This window comes from Saccostrea cucullata, unplaced genomic scaffold, assembly GCF_032062105.1.
Source record: "Saccostrea cucullata isolate Sc308-1 unplaced genomic scaffold, CSIRO_AGI_Scuc_v1 ctg242, whole genome shotgun sequence".
NCBI lineage: Eukaryota > Metazoa > Mollusca > Bivalvia > Ostreida > Ostreidae > Saccostrea > Saccostrea cuccullata.
The window spans coordinates 90,961-115,266 of NW_026927731.1; the positions used below are offsets into that span (position 1 = coordinate 90,961).

Consider the following 24,306-nt stretch of genomic DNA (forward strand, 5'->3'; position numbering starts at 1 on the left):
CAGTCACAGTTGACTAATTAGAAGCCAGTTAAAGTGTGTTTACTTAGAATACACTTGTAGGAATAAGAAACAAAAGACTTTTTCACACCTCCCCCTCTACAATCTGTTGATCGTCAATTTGCAATCATATACAGTTACTATTGTGTATTTCTTGACAATATGTCAAAGAGATTGAAACTTAGATTTTCCTCTCTAAACTGTACATAAAATCTGAATAGCCATACAACATTTACTAAAGTTTTTTTTTTACAATATGAAACCTGTACATAGAAGAACAAAAACATTTGTTTGTTGTTTCTTTTTTAATAACTGAAGAATATCAATTTATTTCTATTTAATAATATTGTTACAAATAATAATTTATTTAGATGATAAAATGATGCTGTTATTGTTTATAATCTTGTTTTTGAAAATAACGTTACATTTAAAAACTATGCTGTTATTTCATTAATTTTAAAAAAGGAGACTAAAAGATGAAGATACTGATATTTCAAGGAATAAATTAAAAAAGAAAATCATTTCAAATTTGGTATTTAAATGTATGAATCTGTGGGGAAAAGTATGTATATGCATAGGTTCATACATTATAATTTAATTTTATATATATCACATAGATTTCATAAAAAATTGTTACAGCGTATACATGAAATGGACCCTCCCAGAAAACAAAAATTATATATGTTTACATGTATATATACTCACACAAATATATATCAATCTATATATCAAATTATCATTGCATATAATTTTTCCTATAATTGCCATTTTGACCAAGTGCCGTTTTGACTAAGTGCCGTTTTCACTAAGTGCCGTTTTGACCAAGTGCCGTTTTGCATAATCCAAGTGCCGTTTTCACTAGGTGCCGTTTTCACCAGGTACCGTTTGAACCATAATTCGAATATTTATAAATAAGATCTCCCATGATTTGTAGTTGGATATAATTTTTATCCAATGAGTTGCACATTTTTATTTATCCTTGAGCCTTGGCAATTTGTTAAACAATTTATACCAAATTCATGAAAGTACAAATTATAATTGTGGACAAAAATAATAAAGTAAGAACAAAAACAAGAATACACATCCTTCTTTATTATTTCTTTATTTTCAAATTTTGTCCAATTTAAGCTGAATATATTTCTTGAAAATCATATCCCAAATACTGGCCAAAAATAAACACATTTTACCCCCTAATCAGTTGACAGATTACAGAAAAAGCAGCATTTAAAATAATTCACCAGCAGATTTCTCAATGGAAAAAAGTAAATTCAATACATGTATATTTTAAAACTTGAATACTTGAAGAGTAAAGCTACGACTTCAAAAAATCATCTCATTGAATACATTCAAATACTACCTAAAAAATTACACAATTCATGAATGAAATAAATAATTTAATAAATTTATAATCTGATCTGAAAACTCAGACCACCAACTGCCCTTAGACATTGAATATGTCTGCCTATTGTTAATCAACTTATCTACTTTGCCATACTTTGAATATACATGTACAACATGGAAGAAAATTATTTCAAAAATTAGCATATCGGTAAACAGAAAAGCATAGACACTGAAAGACTTTAAAATAAAAAAAAGAACTACATGTAAATATGTTTGAAATTTTGAATACTATTCCATTTAAGTTGTATATGCATGTATATGCATTAAAATGATATTCAAAAAAGTGTTAACTTTAACAGATAAAAAAAATCATAAATGTATTCATGTCCCTAAGGTCATATAAAAGTACATAATCCCATTTCTTTAGAAGAGGGAAAATAATTCAATCATCAATGCATTTCTTCCACCTCTTTAAGAATTAAAGCATGCAATAAAAATAAACAGAGAATATTCATATTAACATATAAGGACTTAGAATCACACACCAGGAAAAATGAAAAATTAACAGTAAACCTATTCTACTTTCTTTCAATTTTTCATAACAATAATTCTACCCATGGGCATATTGCTTAACTATGAAGTTGTGTAGATAAAATATTGTAGGAACAGAAGTTTTGTAAATGATAGTTTGTTTGAAGAATTGTTTGAAAACTCAAAAATAAATCTGAGTAAAATCTAAGTAGCATATAATATTTTAATTCAATCAAAATATAATGATATATAAATCCATTGTTAAGTATGATATTTTCATCTCTGAGTAAAATACTTCAAAAGCAATTATTTTCATTAAATCTTTTCTAAAAAGTTTCCCATAAATTTTATCAATTTATAACCTGCACCAAAACTGATAACAAAAGAAACAGAGAAACTTTATAGGAAAATTGTTTAAGAAAAGGAGGTAACTCCATTAGAAGAGGAACAGATTTCTATTCCTCAAGCTGTTTTGAATCTGGTTCCACTCGTATTTTGTCTTGATATAGTGAATAGCTCCTCGCAAGAAGATCATCATTCCTAGAAAGATAGAAAAGACACAAACAAAATAAATATATATCTATGTTAGTTTACTTTAATATATTTTTTTCCAATATAATGATGAAAATTACCAGTATGGCATTTTCACAAATCATCAAAAATAGAAAATTTGACCGTAATATGGATATCAGACCTAATATCTTAAATATTCTTGAACAGCAACATTTGTTTTTAATCAACTGTTCTTGACAAAGACGTATTAAAAACAGTATCGTAAAAATGGCATAATGACATTCTAATGAAACAAAACATTAACATAAGACCCATAGGCCACAATGCTTACCTAAGTAAATACTGTCCTTCTGTTTTTCATCTGACAGTAGATTTCTTTCCTTGCCTATTCTTAAGTAAAACTTGGTTACACATTATGACCCAACCCCAGAGATTCATGGTTTGAACAAACTTCAATTTACACTACCTACTGTTTTGGATACTACCATATAAACATGACTATTAGGGATGTCAACGAATAGTCGACTATTCGACTATCAGTCGAATGGACCGACGATCGAATAATGAAACGACATTCGAATATTTAATATTAAGAATTCTCCACTCGAAATTGTAAAATGTCATTTTTCAAACCGTTGTAGTATTCGTCCTCACACGAATATAAGCTTAAACAAGTCACGGTATATAAATAAGTTTCCACATTGTACATATGAACAGTACAGTAATTACATACCGCGATGATTACTAGTATTTTTCAATCACTGACCTTTTTGTTATTGTAGTAAATTATGCAGTGCTTTACTGGACTTTGAAAATTGTACCAATTATAAATTTATTTATTGCCTCTAAGAATGTTTAAATTATGCTTTAGGAACACTGCATAGCCGTGAAGTTTTGAAACTTCGATAATTATTAAAACAGTAGTCTCCTACCCTTTTTCCAATTTATTCAAAATGAGCTTTAAAATCACTGTGCTGACAATTCTCTAAGTGTACCAGAACGAAAGGATGTATACAGACCAATTTATGAATGTGGTTTTCGAAAATTCATACATGCTGGAGAATCAATTGCTGGTGCAAATTTATTCCATTTCTACATTTTATCCCTACTTAAGGTTCCTCTGAATATCGGTGTGTAACAAACAGTATATGGATTTGATGTTACTTTTTACATAAATTTACAAAAGGATTTTTTTTTATAAACACGCTATTGATGATTTTTTTTTTCAATAAATGCTCCGAATAGTCGACTATCGTTCGAATAATGCAATCGAATGTTCGACTAAGAAAAATAAATATTTTGACATCCCTAATGACTATTCATGATTTTGATGCTCCTGGGAAAAATGTATTGAAGACTTGTCCTATATAAACTTTGACCCCCTTATCCGTCCCACCCTATGCCCCAGGGTCATGATTTGAATATACTTGAATCTACACTACTTGAGGATGCTTTTCTTTGAATATGACTAATCATGGCTTTGTTGTTCTTGAGAAGATTTTTTTCTACATATTCCAATACACATAACTTTGATTTCTTGTTGTCTCACCCTTCCTCCAGGGGGTCATGATTTGAACAACTTTGATTCGTAAAACTTTGATTCCCAGCTGTTGCTCCATTCTACCCACAGGGGGTCATTATTTTGGAAAAGTTGAATCTACAGTATTTAAGATTTCACTCTAGTTTCATCTTTTCTGGCCCTGTAGGTCTTGAGCTTTTTAACAGATTCCAAATTTTTTTATGAATTCATAATTATCTCTCCTTTCAAGTTGGCTCAGCATTTTTGGTGAGCGAATTTTAATTCCCTCTCCCTAAAGATGCTTTGTGGCAAGTTTGGTTGAAATTGACCCAGTAGATCTGGAGAAGTTGCAAATGTGACAAGTTTTCAGACAACACAACAGATGACAGAATGTTAGACACTTTTTGATCAGAAAAGCTCACTTGAGCTTTGTCTCAGACTCAAGTGCGTTACATATTTTAAAGCACACAAATCTCCCAGAATGGAAATGCTCTTGAAAATTTTCTTTCCCTACCGCAAAGGAGCAAGAGCCACCACACCCAGGAGTCACCATCTGCCCAGTCATTGGCCCACTTATTGTGCTAAAATAAACAGATCAGTTGTTCATATTTGATGGTCTTTTAAAATCATATTAGGGTTGTCAAAGTTCTCTTATTTTAATATAAACTTAACAAATCAATTCATAGAATTTTTTTCCTCTGATTGACATAAAAAGAAGAGGCAGGAAGAACTGAGAAAACATGTCAAAAAACAAGATTTAAAGAGAGAATCTAATCAACTTATTTAACATGTACTGAACGGAATATAACTAATTTAAAATTATTTTGGACAAACCTTAACAATGAAGATCCATTTAACAATGGAGAGGCCCAATCCTGATAGAGCTCCACATCGTCCTGCTATAGTGTTAAATAGGCATATCGAACACAGAAATCCAATCCAGTTAAAGAAAAAAGCCACTGTAAACCAAGACAAGCCAAAGTTAAAGGATGACAAGCTTTATTGAATAAAATTCTGGAAACACTGTCATATAATCTTGAATTCCAATTTACTTTTTTGTTAATACTTCAAATGTTTTCATTTATAAACAAGAAATAAACTCCCCATTATATGTACATGTATATGCTGTCCTTATTATATCAATATATGCAATATTTATATCTTACACCATGAGTCTGTACTTACTGACAAAGGCACACAGGAACATGCCATCTGTACCAAGTGTGGTAGCTTTGAACAATCGCCCCTCATGAGGAGTGATCTCCTAAAAAGTAGAGAAATTTTAACATCCCTGCATCTATGATTTTCAATTGAATTATTGAATGTAATTATTTTACATTAATTTTACTTGAATTCTCCTTATATTATTCTTTTAATAGTAAGAATTAATAGATATAAAGCATATGAATCAATATGCTTCCCATGCATTAATATCTCAGTTTGTTTTGAGGATTACTTCTCAGACATACCTCCTGACTATCCTGACTTCCGTCAGTAGCTCTCAGGGATTCCTGGAACTTGGATCGCTCTGCTTCCTCGTAAGTAGGCAGAGTTGTAGCCTCGGTATAAGATGGGAGCTTCTGGTTGGAGCTTTCTGCAACATAAATGTTATTGATACCAATAGCCTTAGTTTAGGAGCTGGTCAAATTCTTAATAAGTTATCATGTTTCAAGTCTAACAAGATATAAAACATACCCCGAGACTGGCCATTTCTTATATAAATAGATTTAAATCATATACCATTTTTCTCTTGAACTTGCCAAAAAGACTGTGTCTAAGTCCTTACATAGTTTTAATTCATACAAAATATTAACAAAATGCATCTGAGAAAAGCTTTATATATACATAGCATTATAATGGGGGAGTGAGAAAAAGGCTCTAGGAGGGTATTACTACTCTAAACACTCCCCCCCCCCCCCCCCCCCCCTTCGAAAGATAACCGATTTCTTTTGAGGGAAGTCTACTCCATCTCTAAAGCCAGTTTTTCATGGGTGAGTTATTATCTACAGTTAGTTTTCTGGAAGGAAATCCTAGCATCAGTTTTCCAGGGTCACTCGGTGAGGGAACATGGGGGAATATTAGGTGGGAAATCCTACTCTACATCTTCAAGGCTGATAAATAATAAATTCGACTCTCTGAGCTAAATCTACCTTTCATTGATAGACCGTAAAAACTAATATTTTTTTGCATAATAAAAAAGGAACAACACTAAGCATGGCAATATTAATTTTCTAAGTTATTTAGCATGCTATTTCTGGGAATTGCTACAGCATATGCAGCCTATGATGTGGTTTATTTTTCAACAGTTCAATAGTAAAACTGAATAAAGTATAAAATATTGTAGACTGAGGACTTTTTCAGGTCTGAAAAGTACAGAAATATTTACTGATTATTACTGAAGCTGCATCATTATACATGTACATATTAGTCTGGTAAAGGCAGACAAATACTGATCTGTTTACATACCATAACCTTGATAATCACCATGATAACCTACCCGCATTGTAGGAACCATTGCCTGGGTACTCCGGAGGAGGGACAATCATCACCAGATTTACAGGCTCTGCTGGGGCAGAAGCTTCATCTTCACGAAGCTGAAAAAAGAGATAATTAAATTGATAAAGAAAATATTTCATATTTTGTATGTTTAACAAAATTTGTGTGTCACTGTGTGTGAGAGGGCGGGGGGGGGGGGTAAATGAACAGTCTGTTAATTCAACACATTTAATAGTCACAACTCTATCCCATCTCAACGATTTATTATTTTTACATCTATATCACGTTTCAGTCTCAAAGTGAACAGCATTAACAATTTTAACAAATTTGTGCTCTCGACAAACAGGACAAATGGCGGTTTACAGAATTTTTCTAACCTAAATTATATAAACTGAAGGTATAATAATGTTTACGAGTTAGTGAATGTCAACGGTTTTGACACAGCACAATACATACCACCTCGTATCGTATAGAATTTCTGTCCATCCTCAGATGGAAACTCTAACTTTGATGTAGCCTAATTCCACAAAATCTGTCAGATCGTATGTTTATAATAACCACTTCCGGTATTGATTCCGTGTGATAAGCGAGATAACTCCCACTAAAAAATAGGAATATGTTTCACATTTCTTCAGAGGGCATAAAATCTTGCTAAAATAAAATTTAAAAAAAGAAATAACCAAATCTATATATAATAAAATAAAATAATGAATGAATGAATGAATGAATGAATGAATAAATAAATAAATAAATAAATAAATAAATAAATAAATAAATAAATAAATAAATAAATAAATAAATAAATAAAATACTGTGAAACCACTAATTTTCAAGGGGTGGTGGTGGTTTAATAGTTTTTGTTGTTTTCGAGTTATGGAGCGACCCACGCATTCGTAACACGAAATGTAAAATTTAATCAGCTTTACCACTCAAAACTTTTCCTACCACTAAATCAAATATCTACATATGATTATCAATATTTTTTCTCAAACCTAAAAAATTGGAACCCACGAAAAAAATGTGATTTTACAGCAAACCAGTTGATATCAATCAATCAATCAATCAATCAATCAATCAAACAATATTGAAGGGATGACGACTGAACTTTTACAAATCAATTTTATACCGAAGAATATACTTTTCACTTCTTTACGCAGTTTTGTTAAACCTTAGATGATTACGTAACGGTATAAGTAAACATTTTAAGTAAAGTTTTTAAATAATACTTAGATGAGTATAAAAACAAAACTCCAAACATAAAAACAATTTTAAAACACTGCTAAAGAATTTAACAGGGTAGGACCTGCCATGTTTGGAAAAACACACAAATACATTATATCTGCATGATAAGAACATTTAAAAATTGTACGGTATTATATACAGAAATGCAGAAAACGTATATTTTACATACATGCATCTTGTTACATTTGTGTAATGTTAACGTTTTATGTCGTAGGAATCAATGCATGTGTAATAGACAGTATAAAATAGACAATATACCTTTATCACCTGCATACGGAGTTTATATATATATATATATCAGTTGATTCGACACGCAAGAGCATACTCTACGTATGAACAATTTCTAAAACGAGGTAAATTACTGACAAACAAGTTGATGAAACAAGAATTTCAGCAGTTTTCGTTTAATGTGCAGTTTTCCTTTAATGTCATAATTTCTTAAGTTCTATGGTTGATAAAATGACCTTGTAAGCAAATACAATTTATATTGAGTCGAATGCTGATTGGCGTTTTCATACTGATTGTTGGTCCATTATTTATACACTAAATTGCCGACGGATTTATCCGTTATTTTCCGATCATGACAAGGCGCACGCGGCAGGTGTGACCCGTCGGCAGGGGATTCTCACTCCTCCATGGCACCTGATCCCACCTCTGATGTTTTAGAGGTGCATGTTTGCTCTGCTCCTATTTTGTATTGTTTTATGGACTTTTGAATTTGAATACTGTTCGTTATCTCTATATGTTTCACACCAACGTCTTAATCCCGCGGGGGGGGGGACTGAGAATTTTAAAATTAGCATTTGATCATTGGCAATTTTACAATTTGTGTTATGAATTATGCATTGAGGTCAAAGCAAAATGAAGAATATGATGTTGCCGTTACTGATGCCATCAGACATGATCTTTGAAAATACATATTACAAAAGACGAGCGCAGTCCTTGATGAAAACAGCATTTATTCTTCAATGGATGCACCTTAGGACAAAAGAAAAAAAAACAACTATAAGTTACTGTGCCTTTATTATTTTCTTACAAAAATATATTTTCATAATTTGAGTTGTTTTAATATAATTTAGTAATTGTGTTGAGACCCAAACCCAGAATATAATACGTACCAGCCATGCCTTTTATAATATAAGGTATTGAGAAACTTTAGCTACATGTAACTTCTCATCTGAAGCGTTTGCTCTCCACTCCCGATTGGATTATTAATTTTCGAGTCGATTTGACACAAAATATATAAAAAACAAAAACAAAATACAAATACTGTGTCACAGTGTGTCACGTCCAACCTTTTTGTCATCTTTATGAGCTTTACAAGGCATGTCAGATCCGCCTCAAATCCTACTACATTGATCAGTTTTACACAAGTCATGGACGGATTCTACAAGCTTTTTATACTCTCATCTTATTCTATATTTTTATAAATATCAATTACTGTTTATAGAACAGGCTCCAGGATCATGAAACATTTCATAAAGATGAAGTCAAACTAGAGGGTTTTATTGACAAAGTCTGTTTCCTGTTTGACAGCCAGCAGGCTCGTGGTATCAGCCTCCAAACATAACAACACTTTACAATTGAAAATGTTTATTGAAAGGCTGATCCCCACCCAACCTCGCCTTCTACTCTTTTTTTAATGAACTTTTTATTGAAAAAAAGTTGGAACTTACACCCCCCAGTAACAGGAAATACAAGTTTGGAGACACCCCCCCTTTTTTTAGACTGTCAAAGTGTAGTTTTTTTTTTTAGTTTAGTTGAAAGGTTTTCTTCCCCCTTTCCCCTTTTCCGTCTCAACATCGATACCTGCAGCAGGTCATGATTTTAAGAAATTTGAATTTACTCTTTCTTAAGATACTCCCATAAATTTTTAAAGATTTTTCCTATGTATTCCTGCGTGCAAATGATCTTGCATTGTGCACCTGTGGATGCTTCCATATATACTTATATACATGTACCAAACATTATTCTGGTCAATCTTGAACCTCCTTTAGTCAAGAATACTTTATGGCAAGTTTGTTTGAAACTGGCTTAATAGAACTCAGAGTGGTTCTGGAGAAGGTGATGTCAGAAAAAAAAAAAAAATCAATGATGCTGATAGACAAGAAAGTACAAGAAAGGGTAAGAGCCCTTTTTGGACACTGGTTTGGGGTGTCTTGCAGAATGATGCAAGTCTATAAATTTGAAAACCACTTATCTCCCCTGCCACAAAATGAGTATTGGTTCGAAGTTATGGGATACACAGAGGTCGCAGGAATGTCTGAAAATATGTCAGTTATAAATTTCCATATTTTCTCATTTTCATGCAATTTTTAATCAATTTTACAGCATATTTCTTTCACAAAACACGGAGCACATGCTTGCTTATCCATCAAATTTATATATTTCATACATTAGTATCAGATGCATCTTTTGTGCCTTAATCTCAGATAGGCAAGCTTGTGCTCTATGTTTTCCCAAGTCTCAAATACGACAAAATTCTACCAGAATTGAGAAAATTTGGGAAAATGTCCTATTTCTGCATCCTCTTGTGGCCTCCATGTATGCTTTGAATCAAAATTAGTGCTGGATTTAAAACAAGCATCAATTTAAGTTCTTAACTACAAACTATCACAATTTCATCTGTATTCTGATTTTTACATCAAATAGGGGGCTAGATTCTGTGGTTACCATATCTTGTCCTTTAATTGTTAAGGAAAGCTTATTTGAGACTTCAGCACAGGTGAGCTAAAAAAAAAACCCAAGACTATAAATTTGTATATCCTTTTAATAATACATGTATTTCTCTCAAGATTCACATTGATCCTGCATGAAATTACATGAAGCAATTTAAGTTACTAATGCAATGATAAAAAAAAAAGACATGCAGTTTTTCCTGCTTATATCACTAAAACATGTTTGATGAACATAAAAAACAAAATTATCATCATCAAAAAACATAATCAGCATAGCAATTATTGGTGGCCTTACAAGAAGATAATACTTTATAATGTAAATGATATGCAAATTAAATGAATGATTCTCTGTATCTATAAACTTATTGCAACAATGTAGATCAACTCAATATCTTAAAATAAATCTAGTGATAGTAATTTATACTATAATGAGAAGAGTGTGTTTTCAGCTTAACAAAATCAAGAAAACAGAAGTGTTCAGTGACATAAAGTTCCATCTATATTACTATGTAATCATTACTGGCTTTCATACTTCGCATAGCAAGTAATTTTTTTAATTTATGAACTTGAAAATACCTCAACATTTCATAAGAAGAATTCTTAATTTAATCATGTTGTATTAATTACATACGAAAGAATGGTATCCATGTGGGAAACATCAAATTTCAATTACCATATAATATTGTTTAAAAAATCTATCACATGAAAATAAAAGAATACAAATAAAATAAAATCCCGTATTTAAGCAAAACATAAGACTTCATAAAAGAAAACCCAAAAAGTTGTAAAAATGATATGAATTTCACTGATTTGGTGTATAACAATTTTTACACAAAACAAAGTAAATGATAATGTAAGGAACAGTGATAAACTATAAAACTGTGAAAATGACAGCAGCCTGCTTGTTTGTAAATAAAACAAATGAGAAAATTAAAAAGTTTCCAAATCTAAAAGCAGTATCGTGAATTGTTTCATTCCATGTATTTTTTAAGGCACCAATTAAAAAGTATCAATAAAATTATTAACCCCACCCCCATCCCCCAATCACAAATTCCATCAAAGTACACGAATTCAATTCAATATGATTAACAGAGAAATCAACCTAAAGAGAACATACATGGAAAATACATTTCATTTGAGTTCATCTTTGAAAAAAAAAAATCTCACCAGAGATAATTAAAATAAAACTTTTTGCACTTAAAATTCCCTGTTCAGTGCACAGTCATTAATCAAAATATTATTATGTACACTATGTCACATGACACAATCTTTACAGCTACAAAAATCTTTCATATACCGGGTATATATTCACTAGTAATATAATTAAATCATTGAAGTATTTTATTCTAATTGATTTGGATATTTAATTTGAAGCATTAAATTTAATCTTGATATTTATATTCATTTACAATGTGGTAAAACTTGATTTAAACCCACCTTGTAAGTGAAAATTTTAAAATTGGCTTTAAAAAATTAAATTGAAATACATGAAAACCCTTCCAGAATTTCAGATAGTGCAGTACAGTTATATGAACACTAGGAGAACATTAAGAGGGTGCCTCGTAAAAATAAGTGACTAGATAAAACCGCAGGCACGAAGTATGCAGAATAGCTCTTGCCAGTCACAAACAAATGTTAGAGCTAGGTGCCATGAATACAACTGGAAGATGAACATGAACTCTTTATGAGGTGTGAACAAAAAATATTTTCTATTGACTAAATGATAGGAAGCATCTGATTATGTCTAATCTACTGGTACGATGTAAGTACATGTAAGTACTGAGTATTTGGTATGTCTGCAAAAACTGCAGGTAAAGTCAAAAGTGTTGGTAAGTTTATGACGGGCTTTGGTTTGAAGACACAGCATCTTATAAGCAGTTTGGTAATCTTGGTCACTCCCATGTATAAAGATGGTATATAGGATCTATCAATGCATGTATAATATTTACTGTTTAAAAGTAGGATATGCAGAAGAAATCTTAATCAGTTGTACAAATTTTACATAACAGCAAATATCATTTGCAATCAGTAGTTATTTACAGTTCTTTGAACCATGTGTTAAAATTTTAAAAGCATCACACTGTGCAATTCAAAATTTACACCATATTCACTTTCCAAGTGAAGTAAAAAATTGAATTTATATCTATGTTAACAATGTTACCAGGGACCTATATACTAACGGGATAGGCAACTACCGCAAGTCTCGCGATATCTCGCAAGTCGCGGGATTTCGTAAGTCAACTTTAATTAATCATATCTCTAAAGCTATCGCATATTTGAGATAAAATCCTTAAATTATCTGTCAAAAAATCATTCAAGATTTGTTTTTAGAACGTATGATACTCCTTATCTTCGTAATAATTTTGTTTTGTGCAAAATTAGCACATGCCCCGATCGGCCAAATTTCCGAGAAATCGCCGATTTCGGTTATTGTTTTCTTTATATTTTAATTATATTATTATCATGCTTACATATTTATCAATAAATCAATTCCTATACATAAAAGGAATAAATGATATTAATCAGAAAATACCCTGTTTACTGGGAATAAACGGAGTTTGAAAAACTTGTAGTGTTGTGCGTGATGTTTTGGGTAAATAAACATGGCGATGAAGGAGTTGCCTATCCCGTTAGTATATAGGTCCCTGATGTTACCAATATTAATTTCTGTACTATAATACATATTGTATCAATTTTTTAAAAAAATGCTTAGAGTTGTTCGTATGGAAGGGAAAACATCAGCAATATTCTTATACATAGAGCTTTGAAAAACAACTTGTGCAACAAATGTTGAGGAAGAACAACCTAAATTTTCAATAAATGACAAACATGGTATACATAAACAGTCACGAATGATAACAGCATATAAATATATATATATGAAGATCCTGTGCAATAATTTGTTATTAAAGCTAGACGGAAGCTGTATATAACAAAACAACAGAATGTCCAACAAAAAACAATATTAACATGTCCTGCCTTCTTCTTAGTTCTGCATAGATAACAACTGATGGCTGTCCAGACCATCGATTCTCCCTGTCCCTGTTTTGTAGACTGACACTTCAATGGATTTCTTTGTCCATTCTCCACACTACATTCTGCTGTGTTATGCAGTCTATGTCACTGTGCACTATGAAGCAGCACTATCCGCTGGGCGACAGAATTTGAGCATTTGATCGGTGTACTGAAACACTTTCCACATGTCTCTGTCCCCAGCTAAGCCTTAATCCCTTAATCACAATAAAATGATTACATGCTTAAATGCATATTATTGCTCATTATGGTGGGTCAGTTTGTAGAAGACTTGGGATATTTCCCCATCACAGAACACAACCAGTACACTGGTTATTATAAATATATGGCAGTTTAAAGCTGGACTCTCTTCTATGGCAACCCAAAGTGTTGCTACTAAAGCACTAGACAGTTGTTTCTGATTTCCAGTCCTCGCTAAGCACCAGAGGTTCGTGTTCTGCACTTTCACCATTCACAGCAGAAATGTCGTTATAGTAACTTTTATTTGCTAATTGCTTTTTTGGCACATTTAAATTAGGTTCATCAAAATATTCGGGGTTTTGAAAGTTGAGACCCGGCTGGCCATGGCCATTATGATCCAAATGATCATCCAGAAAAACGGACCCTGAACTGTCATTTAAGTAATCTGAAAAAAGAAAACAAGTTACAGTAGCATTAAAAATGAATATTGAAGAGTGATTTTTTTTTTAATTATATGAATAATCTCGATTGTTGTACAACAATTCAATTCTGTGTAATGCATGTCCCCCCCCCCCCCCAAACCAAACCCTCTAAAAAATATCCCAGGGACAACTTTTCATACCTTGTCCATCTATCAGATCTGCATATGCCCTAGGTTTGGAAGACTTTGGCTGAAGATAATCGTCTTCATCCAGTGGTAACTGCAACTTGAGGTCTGGGGTGTGTTTCACAAAGTGATTGGGGATACCTTGTCTGCCTACAGAACCATTCCTAAGTGGTCGTTTAAGTCCAGTATCTATCTCATCTGCAAGTGAAAAAAAAATTAAACAATATGGTTTGAAATAATACATAAAGAGTATGTATGAATTGACCATTTTTATCGATAACTGAATTTACATAAGACATTAAGTCTTCAAAGTATATTCCATATACATGTCCATGTAATGTGTATTTTAAATGATACAAACGAAATCTATTATAGACTTTCTCCTGCAAAATTGACCTAAAACAGTTCACAATGATATTCCTTCACAGTAAAATTACCAGTGTGAAGCACTTTGACTGGATCAGAGCTATAGCGTGAATTGACACTGTCACCCCGAATCCTTGATGGATCTTGTGCCCGCTGGTCTCGAGCTTTGGCTGCGGATTCCAGGTGACCATAACGCTTTTCTCTGCGAGCTGGTGCACGGATTTCTTTGAGTGCCAGGCTTTGTGGTGGTGGTATGGATGCATCATATGGCAGTAATGGAGTCTACATAATGTCAAATAGTATACATCAGTCTATAGCCCTCAGTCTTCATTTGCCATATTTATCAACATAATTTTTGATTTATCATGCATTTTGTTACCGATAGCCATATACATGTATAATAGGACTATTTTTTATGGAAAGAGATCAAAAGCTGTGGAGTTAATGCATATCATTGTTCAAAAAATTGCTAATGACCAATTTGGTAATTTGAAAAAAAAAGATGGAGAAGACTTTGACCTTTGATGAGACAGGTGTGGTGGGGATCTCCACTGAGGCCCTGGGGGTGGGCTGTAGGTAGTCGTCTGCTTCTATCACCTCCTCTGGCCCATCCACGGCCACACTCAGGCTGCGAGCCAAGTCATTCTTATCGTATGAATGACTTGGAAGCCGCATTAACTTATCACCCTGAAAAATTGACATCAAAATTCAGATGTTTGTGTGTAGTAACGAAATTTTATAGGAAAGTAAAATAAAACTGAAAAATCCTTATCATATTGATTCACACATTACATAAATATAAAAAAAATATGGAAAAACAAACAAAAAAATCAGACTATGTAAACTAAAAAACAAATATAAAACACATGCAATCTGATCTTGAAAATTTCTACATTCATATCTTAAAGCTGTCTACATAACAGTTTTATTTTCATTCTCTTTATAATGCTAACATGCAGTGTAACTAAAAAAAATAAATTTAGTAACTGCTATCTTTCCTATAACATCAAGTTCAAATAATTGTTGTAAAAAGTCAATTCTACTTCTTTTAATACATGCAACAACAGAAATTTGATATGAAAATCTATGACTTATCAATACGATATGCAAAGAAGAAAGCTAATTATTATACATATCATAATCAATTTATTTTACAATGACCTTCAAACAAAGTTCAAAACTCATCTTCAAATAATTTATTAAGGCAATAAAAAGATGAGGGAAAATATTTATGTTCCACAGATAACAAAACTGGAGCAGTAGACACACCGTCTTCTTTAAATATTATCTAATTTCATGTGTGGATAAATACCTAAATTTCAACAATATATCAAAATGTCAACACTCCTCTGCCATAAATCAGGCCTCATTTCACTCCATATATCAAATTCCTGTCTTTCATTAAAATTTCTTTACCCAGATAAAAAACAAGTTCTTATGAAAAAAAAAAAGTGTCTGCAGATGAAGAATATTGATAATGGCAATTTTACAAATTTCTGGAGCAGGGAAGAAAAATAAAAACATGAGCTTTAACTTCCAAATCATAAGCAATTATCACAAGACACTTGTTTTTCTATACTAGCTTTCTCTGTTGCCAGCAAAGAACAATTAATTTCCCTTTTCCTTTAGTTAAGTGATGTAAAAATTGAATGAAACTTGTGAAGAGAGTTGTCTTGATTTTATCATTGTTGATTGAAACATGGAACTCCTATTTCATCAGCACAAAAATATCTACAGGCACAAAATTCAAGGACTGACACAAACTTACCTTATACTGTGAAGAAGCCAATAGAAAGCAGAGAAAAGACAAAGGAAATATCAGAATGCTTCCAACAACAAAATAAATCATTCCTGCCTTTTAAACACATGCTAAATTTTAAAATATTGTATACTGATTTTGATCCTGCTGGTTGCTGTGAAACATGCTGCTGCACACTAGAGTGTCATTTTGACAGCTGAATCCATGAGGAAAAGTTCACTAAGTTAGAAGATAAATAAAGTTTTTTTTTTTTTTTTTTTTTTTTTTTTTTTAAAGAAGAGCTGTAAGATCATGTGATGTCCTTTATTTCAGAACACCAATATTTTAATACATCTTATGTTAGAAAATGAAGGTTAAGTCCCAAACAGCATCACCCATATTACTTGACTGTTAATACATTTTATCATATACTTAGTAATAAATACACCGATTCTGCACAGTGTGATACGGGTGACGTCACAATACCCCATATCACGGCCCGGTCCGAAAATCCATATCACGTATCGGACCGGCGGGCCGAAAATCCATATCAAACCGGAAGTAACGCTTGTATTAAGTTCAAACGTTAATTTACTTGATTTTACTTAAATATTCATGTAAAATATTTCTTTAATGACATCTGTGGTCTTATTTTTTTTCCAGTTACCGAAAATTGGCTCTTTTAGATTTTAAACAAAAATGTCATAAACAAGCACGAAACATTCTTCAATGACAATACATGAACTCGCACATTAAGTATTTTAAATATATGATAAATAGAATACTACATACTAAAATCCATATCATATGTCACATCAGCCCTCGGGCCCCATATCAGCCCTCGGGCCTTCGGCCCTCGGGCTGATATGGGGCCACTCGGGCTGATATGACATATGATATGGATTTTAGTATGTAATATTCTCTATGTATCACATTTAGCTTCAAGGCAGATTTTCCAAGCCTTACCTTCACAATAAATTATTGTAAGTGAATAGCTAACAATAAGAATCCCTAACACTGACATATAGCTAAGAAAGACATACCAAACCCAAATTAAGAATTAGTCTTTTGTAAGAAATGACTGAGACCCAGTAGGAGTTAATAAATTATATTTCTACTCCACCAGAAACTTACAGGTTATTCTAGTTAGTGTTAAACTTGTGAAGGGAACAATAGGACTAACAAGTGCATTATATCCTATAAGAATGTTCAAGATAAAATGATATATAAAGGGCAGAAATTTTTATCCCAATAAGTAATTCACACGGCAAAACACTAATTTAAGAGAGGAATGAACTTCACAAATATTTTCTTTTGAAAAAAATGTGTAATATAAAAGCATCTGAAACCCAGAAAGGACCTATTTCATATATATCTACATTTGTATTACACAAAAAGTTTAATATAGATTGACCAAGATAAAAGGTAAATATGAAAAAATGCGACAAATGGTATACATAAAATGTGGGAAGTGGTGAATGGATTCAACTGTTAATGTTATTGGACATGACAAAACGGACATAGATATGCAGATTAATAAATTAAATGCACATATATGAGGAAACTCTACAAGATATATATGAGCACACCCATGCGTTAACGAGCCGCGGCTTTCAGTGTATACCTCCTCTCTCGGATTGTTGGACGTATCGGGCGTGATTAGCTCGATCTGTGAGGGCGTATTTGAGTCCTCTGGGATTTTCTTCAAAACATCTCCCTGACATGGTGACAAATATGTTTATCAAGTGCCTCAACACAAGGAAAAAAATATTTGTGCTTTAAGTGTGCTGTGCAGTTAATAGGACTGCACACTGTTGTGTCTTACAACCCTGTTATTGAATCTGTTCCCTCACTCCCTTTTCTATATTTTTGTCTTGCTATTTTTGCAACAAAGAATACCTCAAAACAATCACTACCTTTTTTATTCATTTTAGTGCATGTCTTTTAATTTTCCTTGATTCTAAAAATCCACAATAAATATGACATTCATAGAAAAAGTTTTGTTTTCATATCCCCCTTTGTTTTCTTAATCAAAATGTTTGTATAAATTATTGAATATTTCAAATGCCCAGTGTTTCCAGCTAAAGATATAATTTTAATAGTAAACTCTACCACTACCACTGTTCATATACACAGGCACCCTCCAATGCGCTTTCTGTCTTCACATACAACACTCCACCCCAATAAACATGATAAAGCAATGAAAGCTCTGGTTATATAAAAGTATTCAAGATAAACTGATAATCTCCTGCAAAACTGGAAGACAATGATACTATGATGATACTTACTGAAATAACTAAGTAACGACCAGGGTCTCTTGCCATTTTTGCAAACTCTTCTGTTAACTCAAAGAATGAAGGACGGCTATCAGCATCTAACATCCAACCTAAAACACATTTTCATATTACTGCAGATTTCAGTATTTGCTGCATATTGTTATGTATTCTTTTTTTAAAAATTATTTCTTGTTAACATCGTCTTTCGATAAAATATATTCCTAATTACATGTATTTCAATACATTTATTAATATGGTGATATCAAAATTGTTCTCTACGAATATTCTGTAAATTTATGTAAAAATCTTAAACTGGTTCCAGGAATGACAGACTTACATTTAATCATGATCATATAGACATCTATGGTACATATTGACGGTTGTGGGAGTCGCTCCCCTTTCTCCAGTAAATCGGGGACATCCCTGGCTCTCACATTTTCGTACGGCCGCTGTCCGTAGGTAAAAAGTTCCCAGACAGTCACTCCAAAACTCCACACATCACTTTTATGTGTAAATATCCTCTGCTGAATACACTCCAAGGCTAACCATTTGATGGGCATCTGATATTTCAAAAGTCACTTACAATATTCACAAACATTTAGTATAAGTACAGGATATACCACACAGAATTCACCACTTTTCAGGTTAGAAATAATGATCGAAAATTCTTTGTTTTAAATCTACAGCATGATAAGTTTCTCTAGATAATTACTTTATTCTTTCTTTATAAAACACAATGAGTGAGTCTTGATGTGATGATCACTAACCTTTCCTCCCGCTGCGTGATACTCGTCTTCATTGATGTCCAGTAGTTTGGCCAGTCCAAAGTCTGTAATCTTGATCTGGCCGGGACTCTGCACTAAAACATTCCTAGCCGCCAGGTCTCTGTGGACAATGCCCCTCTCCTCCAGATAAGACATACCCTGAAGTTGTTATAATTGTAATGGAGTGTAATAATGTAATATACTGTAACTGTGCAATGACTTAATGAGATGATTATGCAATAATTTTTAAAGAAAATCAATAAGGCTATTCCCTGTAATTGTAATCACAGGCCAAACAAAAAGCATGTAAAAAGGTCAAAAAAGTTTATGGAATGTAGATATATCTATATTAACAATATAAATTACACTCAACAGCAAGTTCTTACATTTAAAAAATTAGAAATTTTCCAACTGTACCTTTGCAATTTGTGTACACCAGTTGAGAAGGACCTTAGAGCCAATATTGTCTTTGTGTTTCCTGACATAGTCTAGGAGACAGCCTAGTGGCATTAACTGTGTAATGAGCATCATCTGAGCAGTCATGCATACAGCCAGAATCCGGATACAACACGGATGTTCCACGGATGCCATCACTCGGGCCTCCTCCAACAGTTCCTTATTCTGGCTCGGTGACGTGCTGTCTGACAGGACTTTAATGGCTACAGGAATCTTCACGTTCTCATCTTGGGGAATCCAAAAGCCCTGGAAAGAATAAGTTTATCTTTTTAAATTCTTCAAAGATTCTTCAAAGGTATTCGTCATAAAGGTATAATCATAAATTAAATAATGTGTACATCATATAATGAAGAACTCAACAAATTATAATTTGTATGCATCCAAGTGCTCATATGCACATTCTTTTACAAATTGTTTAAACCTATTTTTCCAATCCATTTTCTTAGAAATTTCTTTCAAATATTCATTGTGACATTATGTTTGCACTTCATCCATATACGAAACAATTTTTCCACATATCCACATTTGCTATTCTGGATAAAATAAATCTTTAAAATCATCTAAATGAGTGTAGTTCTAAATATTGTTCAGAATAAATCAAATAAATTACCTTATACACAGTACCAAAAGCCCCTGATCCTATTATTCCACCCCTGCGTAACTCTGATTGTTTTATAAGCCGGATACTGGACATGTCTGGTTTGGCATTGGTTGGGGTGAGAGGCTGCTGTTAAAAAAGAACATTACCAAATATAGTGACGAGAAAATCAAAAAATCTAACCTCATGCATTATCCTGCAAGGTATATATCTCTTAATTGTTTCTATATCTATGTATTGTAAACTATAAGCAGAATAGGTACCTCATCATCATATCCAGTCATCTTGGCTGTAAGTATGGCAGTCTTCTCTTGTGATTTAGCTCTCTGGCACCAACAATATCCAAAAAGAACCAGAGCCCCCGCCAGAACAATAATACCACCCACTGTAGAGGCCACAATGATCTTTGTCCTTTCTGCATCTTCTGCATGTTTCCTACAATATAATAAGTAAATGTTCTGTTGGGTGTGTATCTTGCTCATCTTTTAAGAAAAACATAGGTAATCAGAGATTACAGAGCTCACCTCAACGTGTGTTGTCTTTAAGTAAGGCAAATTAAGTCACACAATTAACCAACAAAAAGTGTACATCCAAAAATGCAAAATTTATGCAAATTTGATACTTTGGAATAGACCTATATAAAAACTAAAAACTAGTTCTTCATCATGAAAATGTAATTAAAATCCAGCATCTGAAGCAAGATTGAGAGTTTTCATCCCTTGATGCATCATTTGTGCAACTGGTTTATATAAGCCTTATAGTTTCTTGGTGATAGACTTGCACCCATAACTTTTACGAGGTCTATTATCTGGAAAATGTATGTCGAATTCAGCATCTGAAGCAAGTCCATTAGTGTGCATCCTAAGATGTATCATCCATGCAAGTTTGGTCAACATAGGGCTTAAAGTTACTTGCAAATGAAACCTGTATAAAAAAATTAACCTTTCCACTAATCCAGAAAATGTAGGTCAGATTCAGCATCCGAAGCCAGCCTAGTAGAATGCACCCTTAGATGTACCATCCATGCAAGTTTGGTCATTATAGGGCTCAAAGTTACTTGGAAATGAATCCTGCACCATAAACTTTAACCTGTTTCCTCGTCCAGAAAATGTAGGTCAGATTCAGCATCCGAAGCAAGTCTGGTAGTATGCATCCTAAGATGTACCATCCATGCAATTTAGTCGTTATAGGGTTCATAGTACTGTACCTTGAAATGAAACCTGCACCCAAAATTTTAACCTGTTCACTCAACCGGAAAATGTAGGTCAGATTCAGCATCCGAAGCAGGTCTTGTAATATGCATCCTAAGATGTACAATCCATGCAAGTTTGGTCATTATATGTCTCATATAGTAACTTGGAAATGAAACCTGCACCAAAAACTTTAACCTGTTCACTCAACCGGAAAATGTAGGTCAGATTCAGCATCCGAAGCAAGTCTAGTAGATTACATCATAAGATGTACCATCCATGCAAGTTTGGTCATTAAAGGGCTCAACGTATCTTCGAAATGAACCTTCACCAAAAACTTTAACCTGTTCACTCAACCAGAAATTGTAGGTCAGATTCAGCATCCGAAGCAAGGCTGGTAGTATGCAGCCTAAGATGTACCATCCATGTAAGTTTTGTCATTATATGTCTCATAGTAACTTGGAAATGAAACATGCACCAAAAACTTTAACCTGTTCACTCAACCGGAAAATGTAGGTCAGATTCAGCATCCGAAGCAAGTTTAGTAGAATACATCCTAAGATGTACCATCCATGCAAGTTTGGTCATTATAGGGCTCAAAGTATCTTCAAAATGAAACCATCACCAAAAACCTTTAACCTGTTCACTCAACCGGAAAATGTAGGTCAGATTCAGCATCCGAAGCAAGGCTGGTAGTATGCATCCTAAGATGTATCATCCGTGTAAGTTTGGTCAACATAGGGCTTATAGTTACTCGGAAATGAGACCTACACCAAAAACTGCACCAAAAATGTTAACCTGCACCAAAAACATTAACCTGGTCATTCCTTTGCTGAAATTGCAGCATCTGAAACTTTGACTGGTACAATGAAACACACTAGCAACATCTTCCATGCATGTCAAATCAATATAGGACATAGAAGTACTTAAAAAGAAAACTGCTCCAAAAAACTTAACCTTAACCCGGGACGCCGACGCCGACGCCAACACCGACACCGACGCCGACGCCGAGGGTATCACATAAGCTCCCCCCAACTTCGTTGAGGTGAGCTAAAAACCTTAAAAGCTATACCAATTGGACTGATACCCTTTTGAGCATGGTGGCATATTCAAGTCATGGTACAATTTATACTCTAGTTTTCTAGTCATATCTAATCTCTATAACTTACTTGGCTAGGCCATCTGCATTTCTCTTTGCAACCACTGGATGTGTGTTATCAACACACAGAGTGGTGGTTTCCTCTTCAGCCATGTCATCCTTTTCTACATACGGTAAGTCTGCAGGACATGACTTTGTACAATTAAACTGGCGACAGATATGGTCCGGGTCAGTGCAGTTCTCTTTCTTCCCCTTCCAGGACTCCTTATCCAAGTAAACCTTGAAGTTGTTGCAGGCTTGGCATTCAGTTTGTGAGGGACCATAGCAGCCCCCTCGGCATTCCTCATGGCATTGCTCGCACTCCTGGTCTTCGTTTGGATAGAACATGTTAATGCATGATTTTCGGCAGGCACCATCTTGCTTGACATATTTGCACTTAATACAGTCAAAGTTACTACCCTGGTGACAACCATCACACATCTCATCACACATAAAACAAGCCTACAATACAAAGATTATCTCAAATTAAAGTCAGAATTTTAACGAGTTTTCTTAAGTATTGAACTTTACACTTTATTGAACAATGGATGTTCTTTGAATTTATTTGAACAATAAAATGCTTACCAAGATCAGATATCAGGAGTTCAACATGTTACCACTTACCAATTATAAGTAATTAATTATGAAATTTGGCATTTGTATGAAAAAAAATGATTCTGGAGATTGTCAAACAAATGCTTCAATTCTACCAACTTACAGTGCTGCCAGCAAGAGAGGGTGAGATCTGCTTGCTGACTTTGTACAGGTAGTAATCGTGTGGACACCGCTGACTTTCACTGTCAGCTATACAGCGGAATGAGAATTCTTCTAACTGAATAGCCAGAGCACACGTGTTACAGCCTCCATTTCCTACCATGTCTGACGGCCCGGTGCAGCTGAAATAATCAGTGTGGACTAATGGTTAAACAGGATACAGCGAACAGCAGCAGGAGGAGAGAGAGAGCAATACTTTTTTAAAACATAGGTAATCAGAGATTACAGAGCTCACCTCAACGAATGTTGTCTTTAAGTAAGGCAAAGTCACACAATTAACCAACAAAAAGTATACATTCCAAAAATGAAAATATTTTTAAAAGCAATTTTGATCTGATACTTTGAAATAGACCTACATAAAAAATTTAAACTACTTCTTCTTCATGAAAATGTAATGAAAATCCAGCATCTGAAGCAAATTTGAGAGTTTTCATCTCTTGATGCAGCATTTGTGAAAGTTTGGTTTATACAATGTTATATAAGCCTTATAGTTTTTGGTAATAGACCTGCAACCATAACTTTTACCTTGTCTATTATCTGAAAAATGTATGTCCAATTCAGCATCCGAAGCAAGTCCATTAGTGTGCATCCTTAGATGTATCATCCATGCAAGTTTGCTCATTATAGGGCTCATAGTTTATTGGAAATGAAACATGCATTAAAACTAACATTTTCACTCATCCACAAAAAGTAGGTCAGATTCAGCTTCCGAAGCAAGCCTGGAAGTATGCGTCCTTAGATGTATCATCTATGCAAGACTGGTCATTAAAGAACTCATAGTTCCTTGGAAATGAAACCTGCACCAAAAACTTTTAACTATTCACTCAACCGGAAAATGTAGGTCAGATTCAGCATCCGAAGCAAGCCTG

At 33.4% G+C, this 24,306-nt stretch overlaps 2 protein-coding genes across 4 annotated transcripts in view; both read right to left on the reverse strand.

The window, feature by feature from the left end:
• Positions 1–1,074: 1,074 nt before the first annotated feature.
• Positions 1,075–6,994, reverse strand: LOC134275362 (NEDD4 family-interacting protein 1-like). Its single transcript, XM_062757639.1, has 7 exons — positions 6,854–6,994; positions 6,399–6,495; positions 5,371–5,495; positions 5,087–5,165; positions 4,736–4,860; positions 4,416–4,482; positions 1,075–2,409 (listed from the first exon to the last, which is right to left on the reverse strand). The coding sequence occupies exons 1-7, from the start codon at positions 6,881–6,883 to the stop codon at positions 2,306–2,308; spliced, it is 627 nt and encodes a 208-aa protein (XP_062613623.1). The 5' UTR covers positions 6,884–6,994; the 3' UTR covers positions 1,075–2,305.
• Positions 6,995–10,391: 3,397 nt separating this feature from the next.
• LOC134275365 (epidermal growth factor receptor-like) overlaps positions 10,392–24,306 on the reverse strand; it is a 62,518-nt gene continuing 48,603 nt past the window's right edge. For 2 of the 3 annotated variants that reach the window (XM_062757640.1, XM_062757641.1), the window contains exons 13-25: positions 23,382–23,559; positions 22,695–23,125; positions 20,599–20,770; positions 20,348–20,464; positions 19,699–19,983; positions 19,285–19,440; positions 18,855–19,077; positions 18,530–18,627; positions 17,866–17,958; positions 15,023–15,190; positions 14,575–14,785; positions 14,153–14,335; positions 10,392–13,975 (exon numbers count right to left, since the gene is read on the reverse strand). In XM_062757640.1, the coding sequence (XP_062613624.1) occupies positions 13,734–13,975; positions 14,153–14,335; positions 14,575–14,785; positions 15,023–15,190; positions 17,866–17,958; positions 18,530–18,627; positions 18,855–19,077; positions 19,285–19,440; positions 19,699–19,983; positions 20,348–20,464; positions 20,599–20,770; positions 22,695–23,125; positions 23,382–23,559 (2,557 nt within the window). In that variant the 3' untranslated portion in view covers positions 10,392–13,733. The remainder of the gene's footprint in view (positions 13,976–14,152; positions 14,336–14,574; positions 14,786–15,022; positions 15,191–17,865; positions 17,959–18,529; positions 18,628–18,854; positions 19,078–19,284; positions 19,441–19,698; positions 19,984–20,347; positions 20,465–20,598; positions 20,771–22,694; positions 23,126–23,381; positions 23,560–24,306) is intronic. The other variant, XM_062757642.1, reaches the window with a different exon arrangement.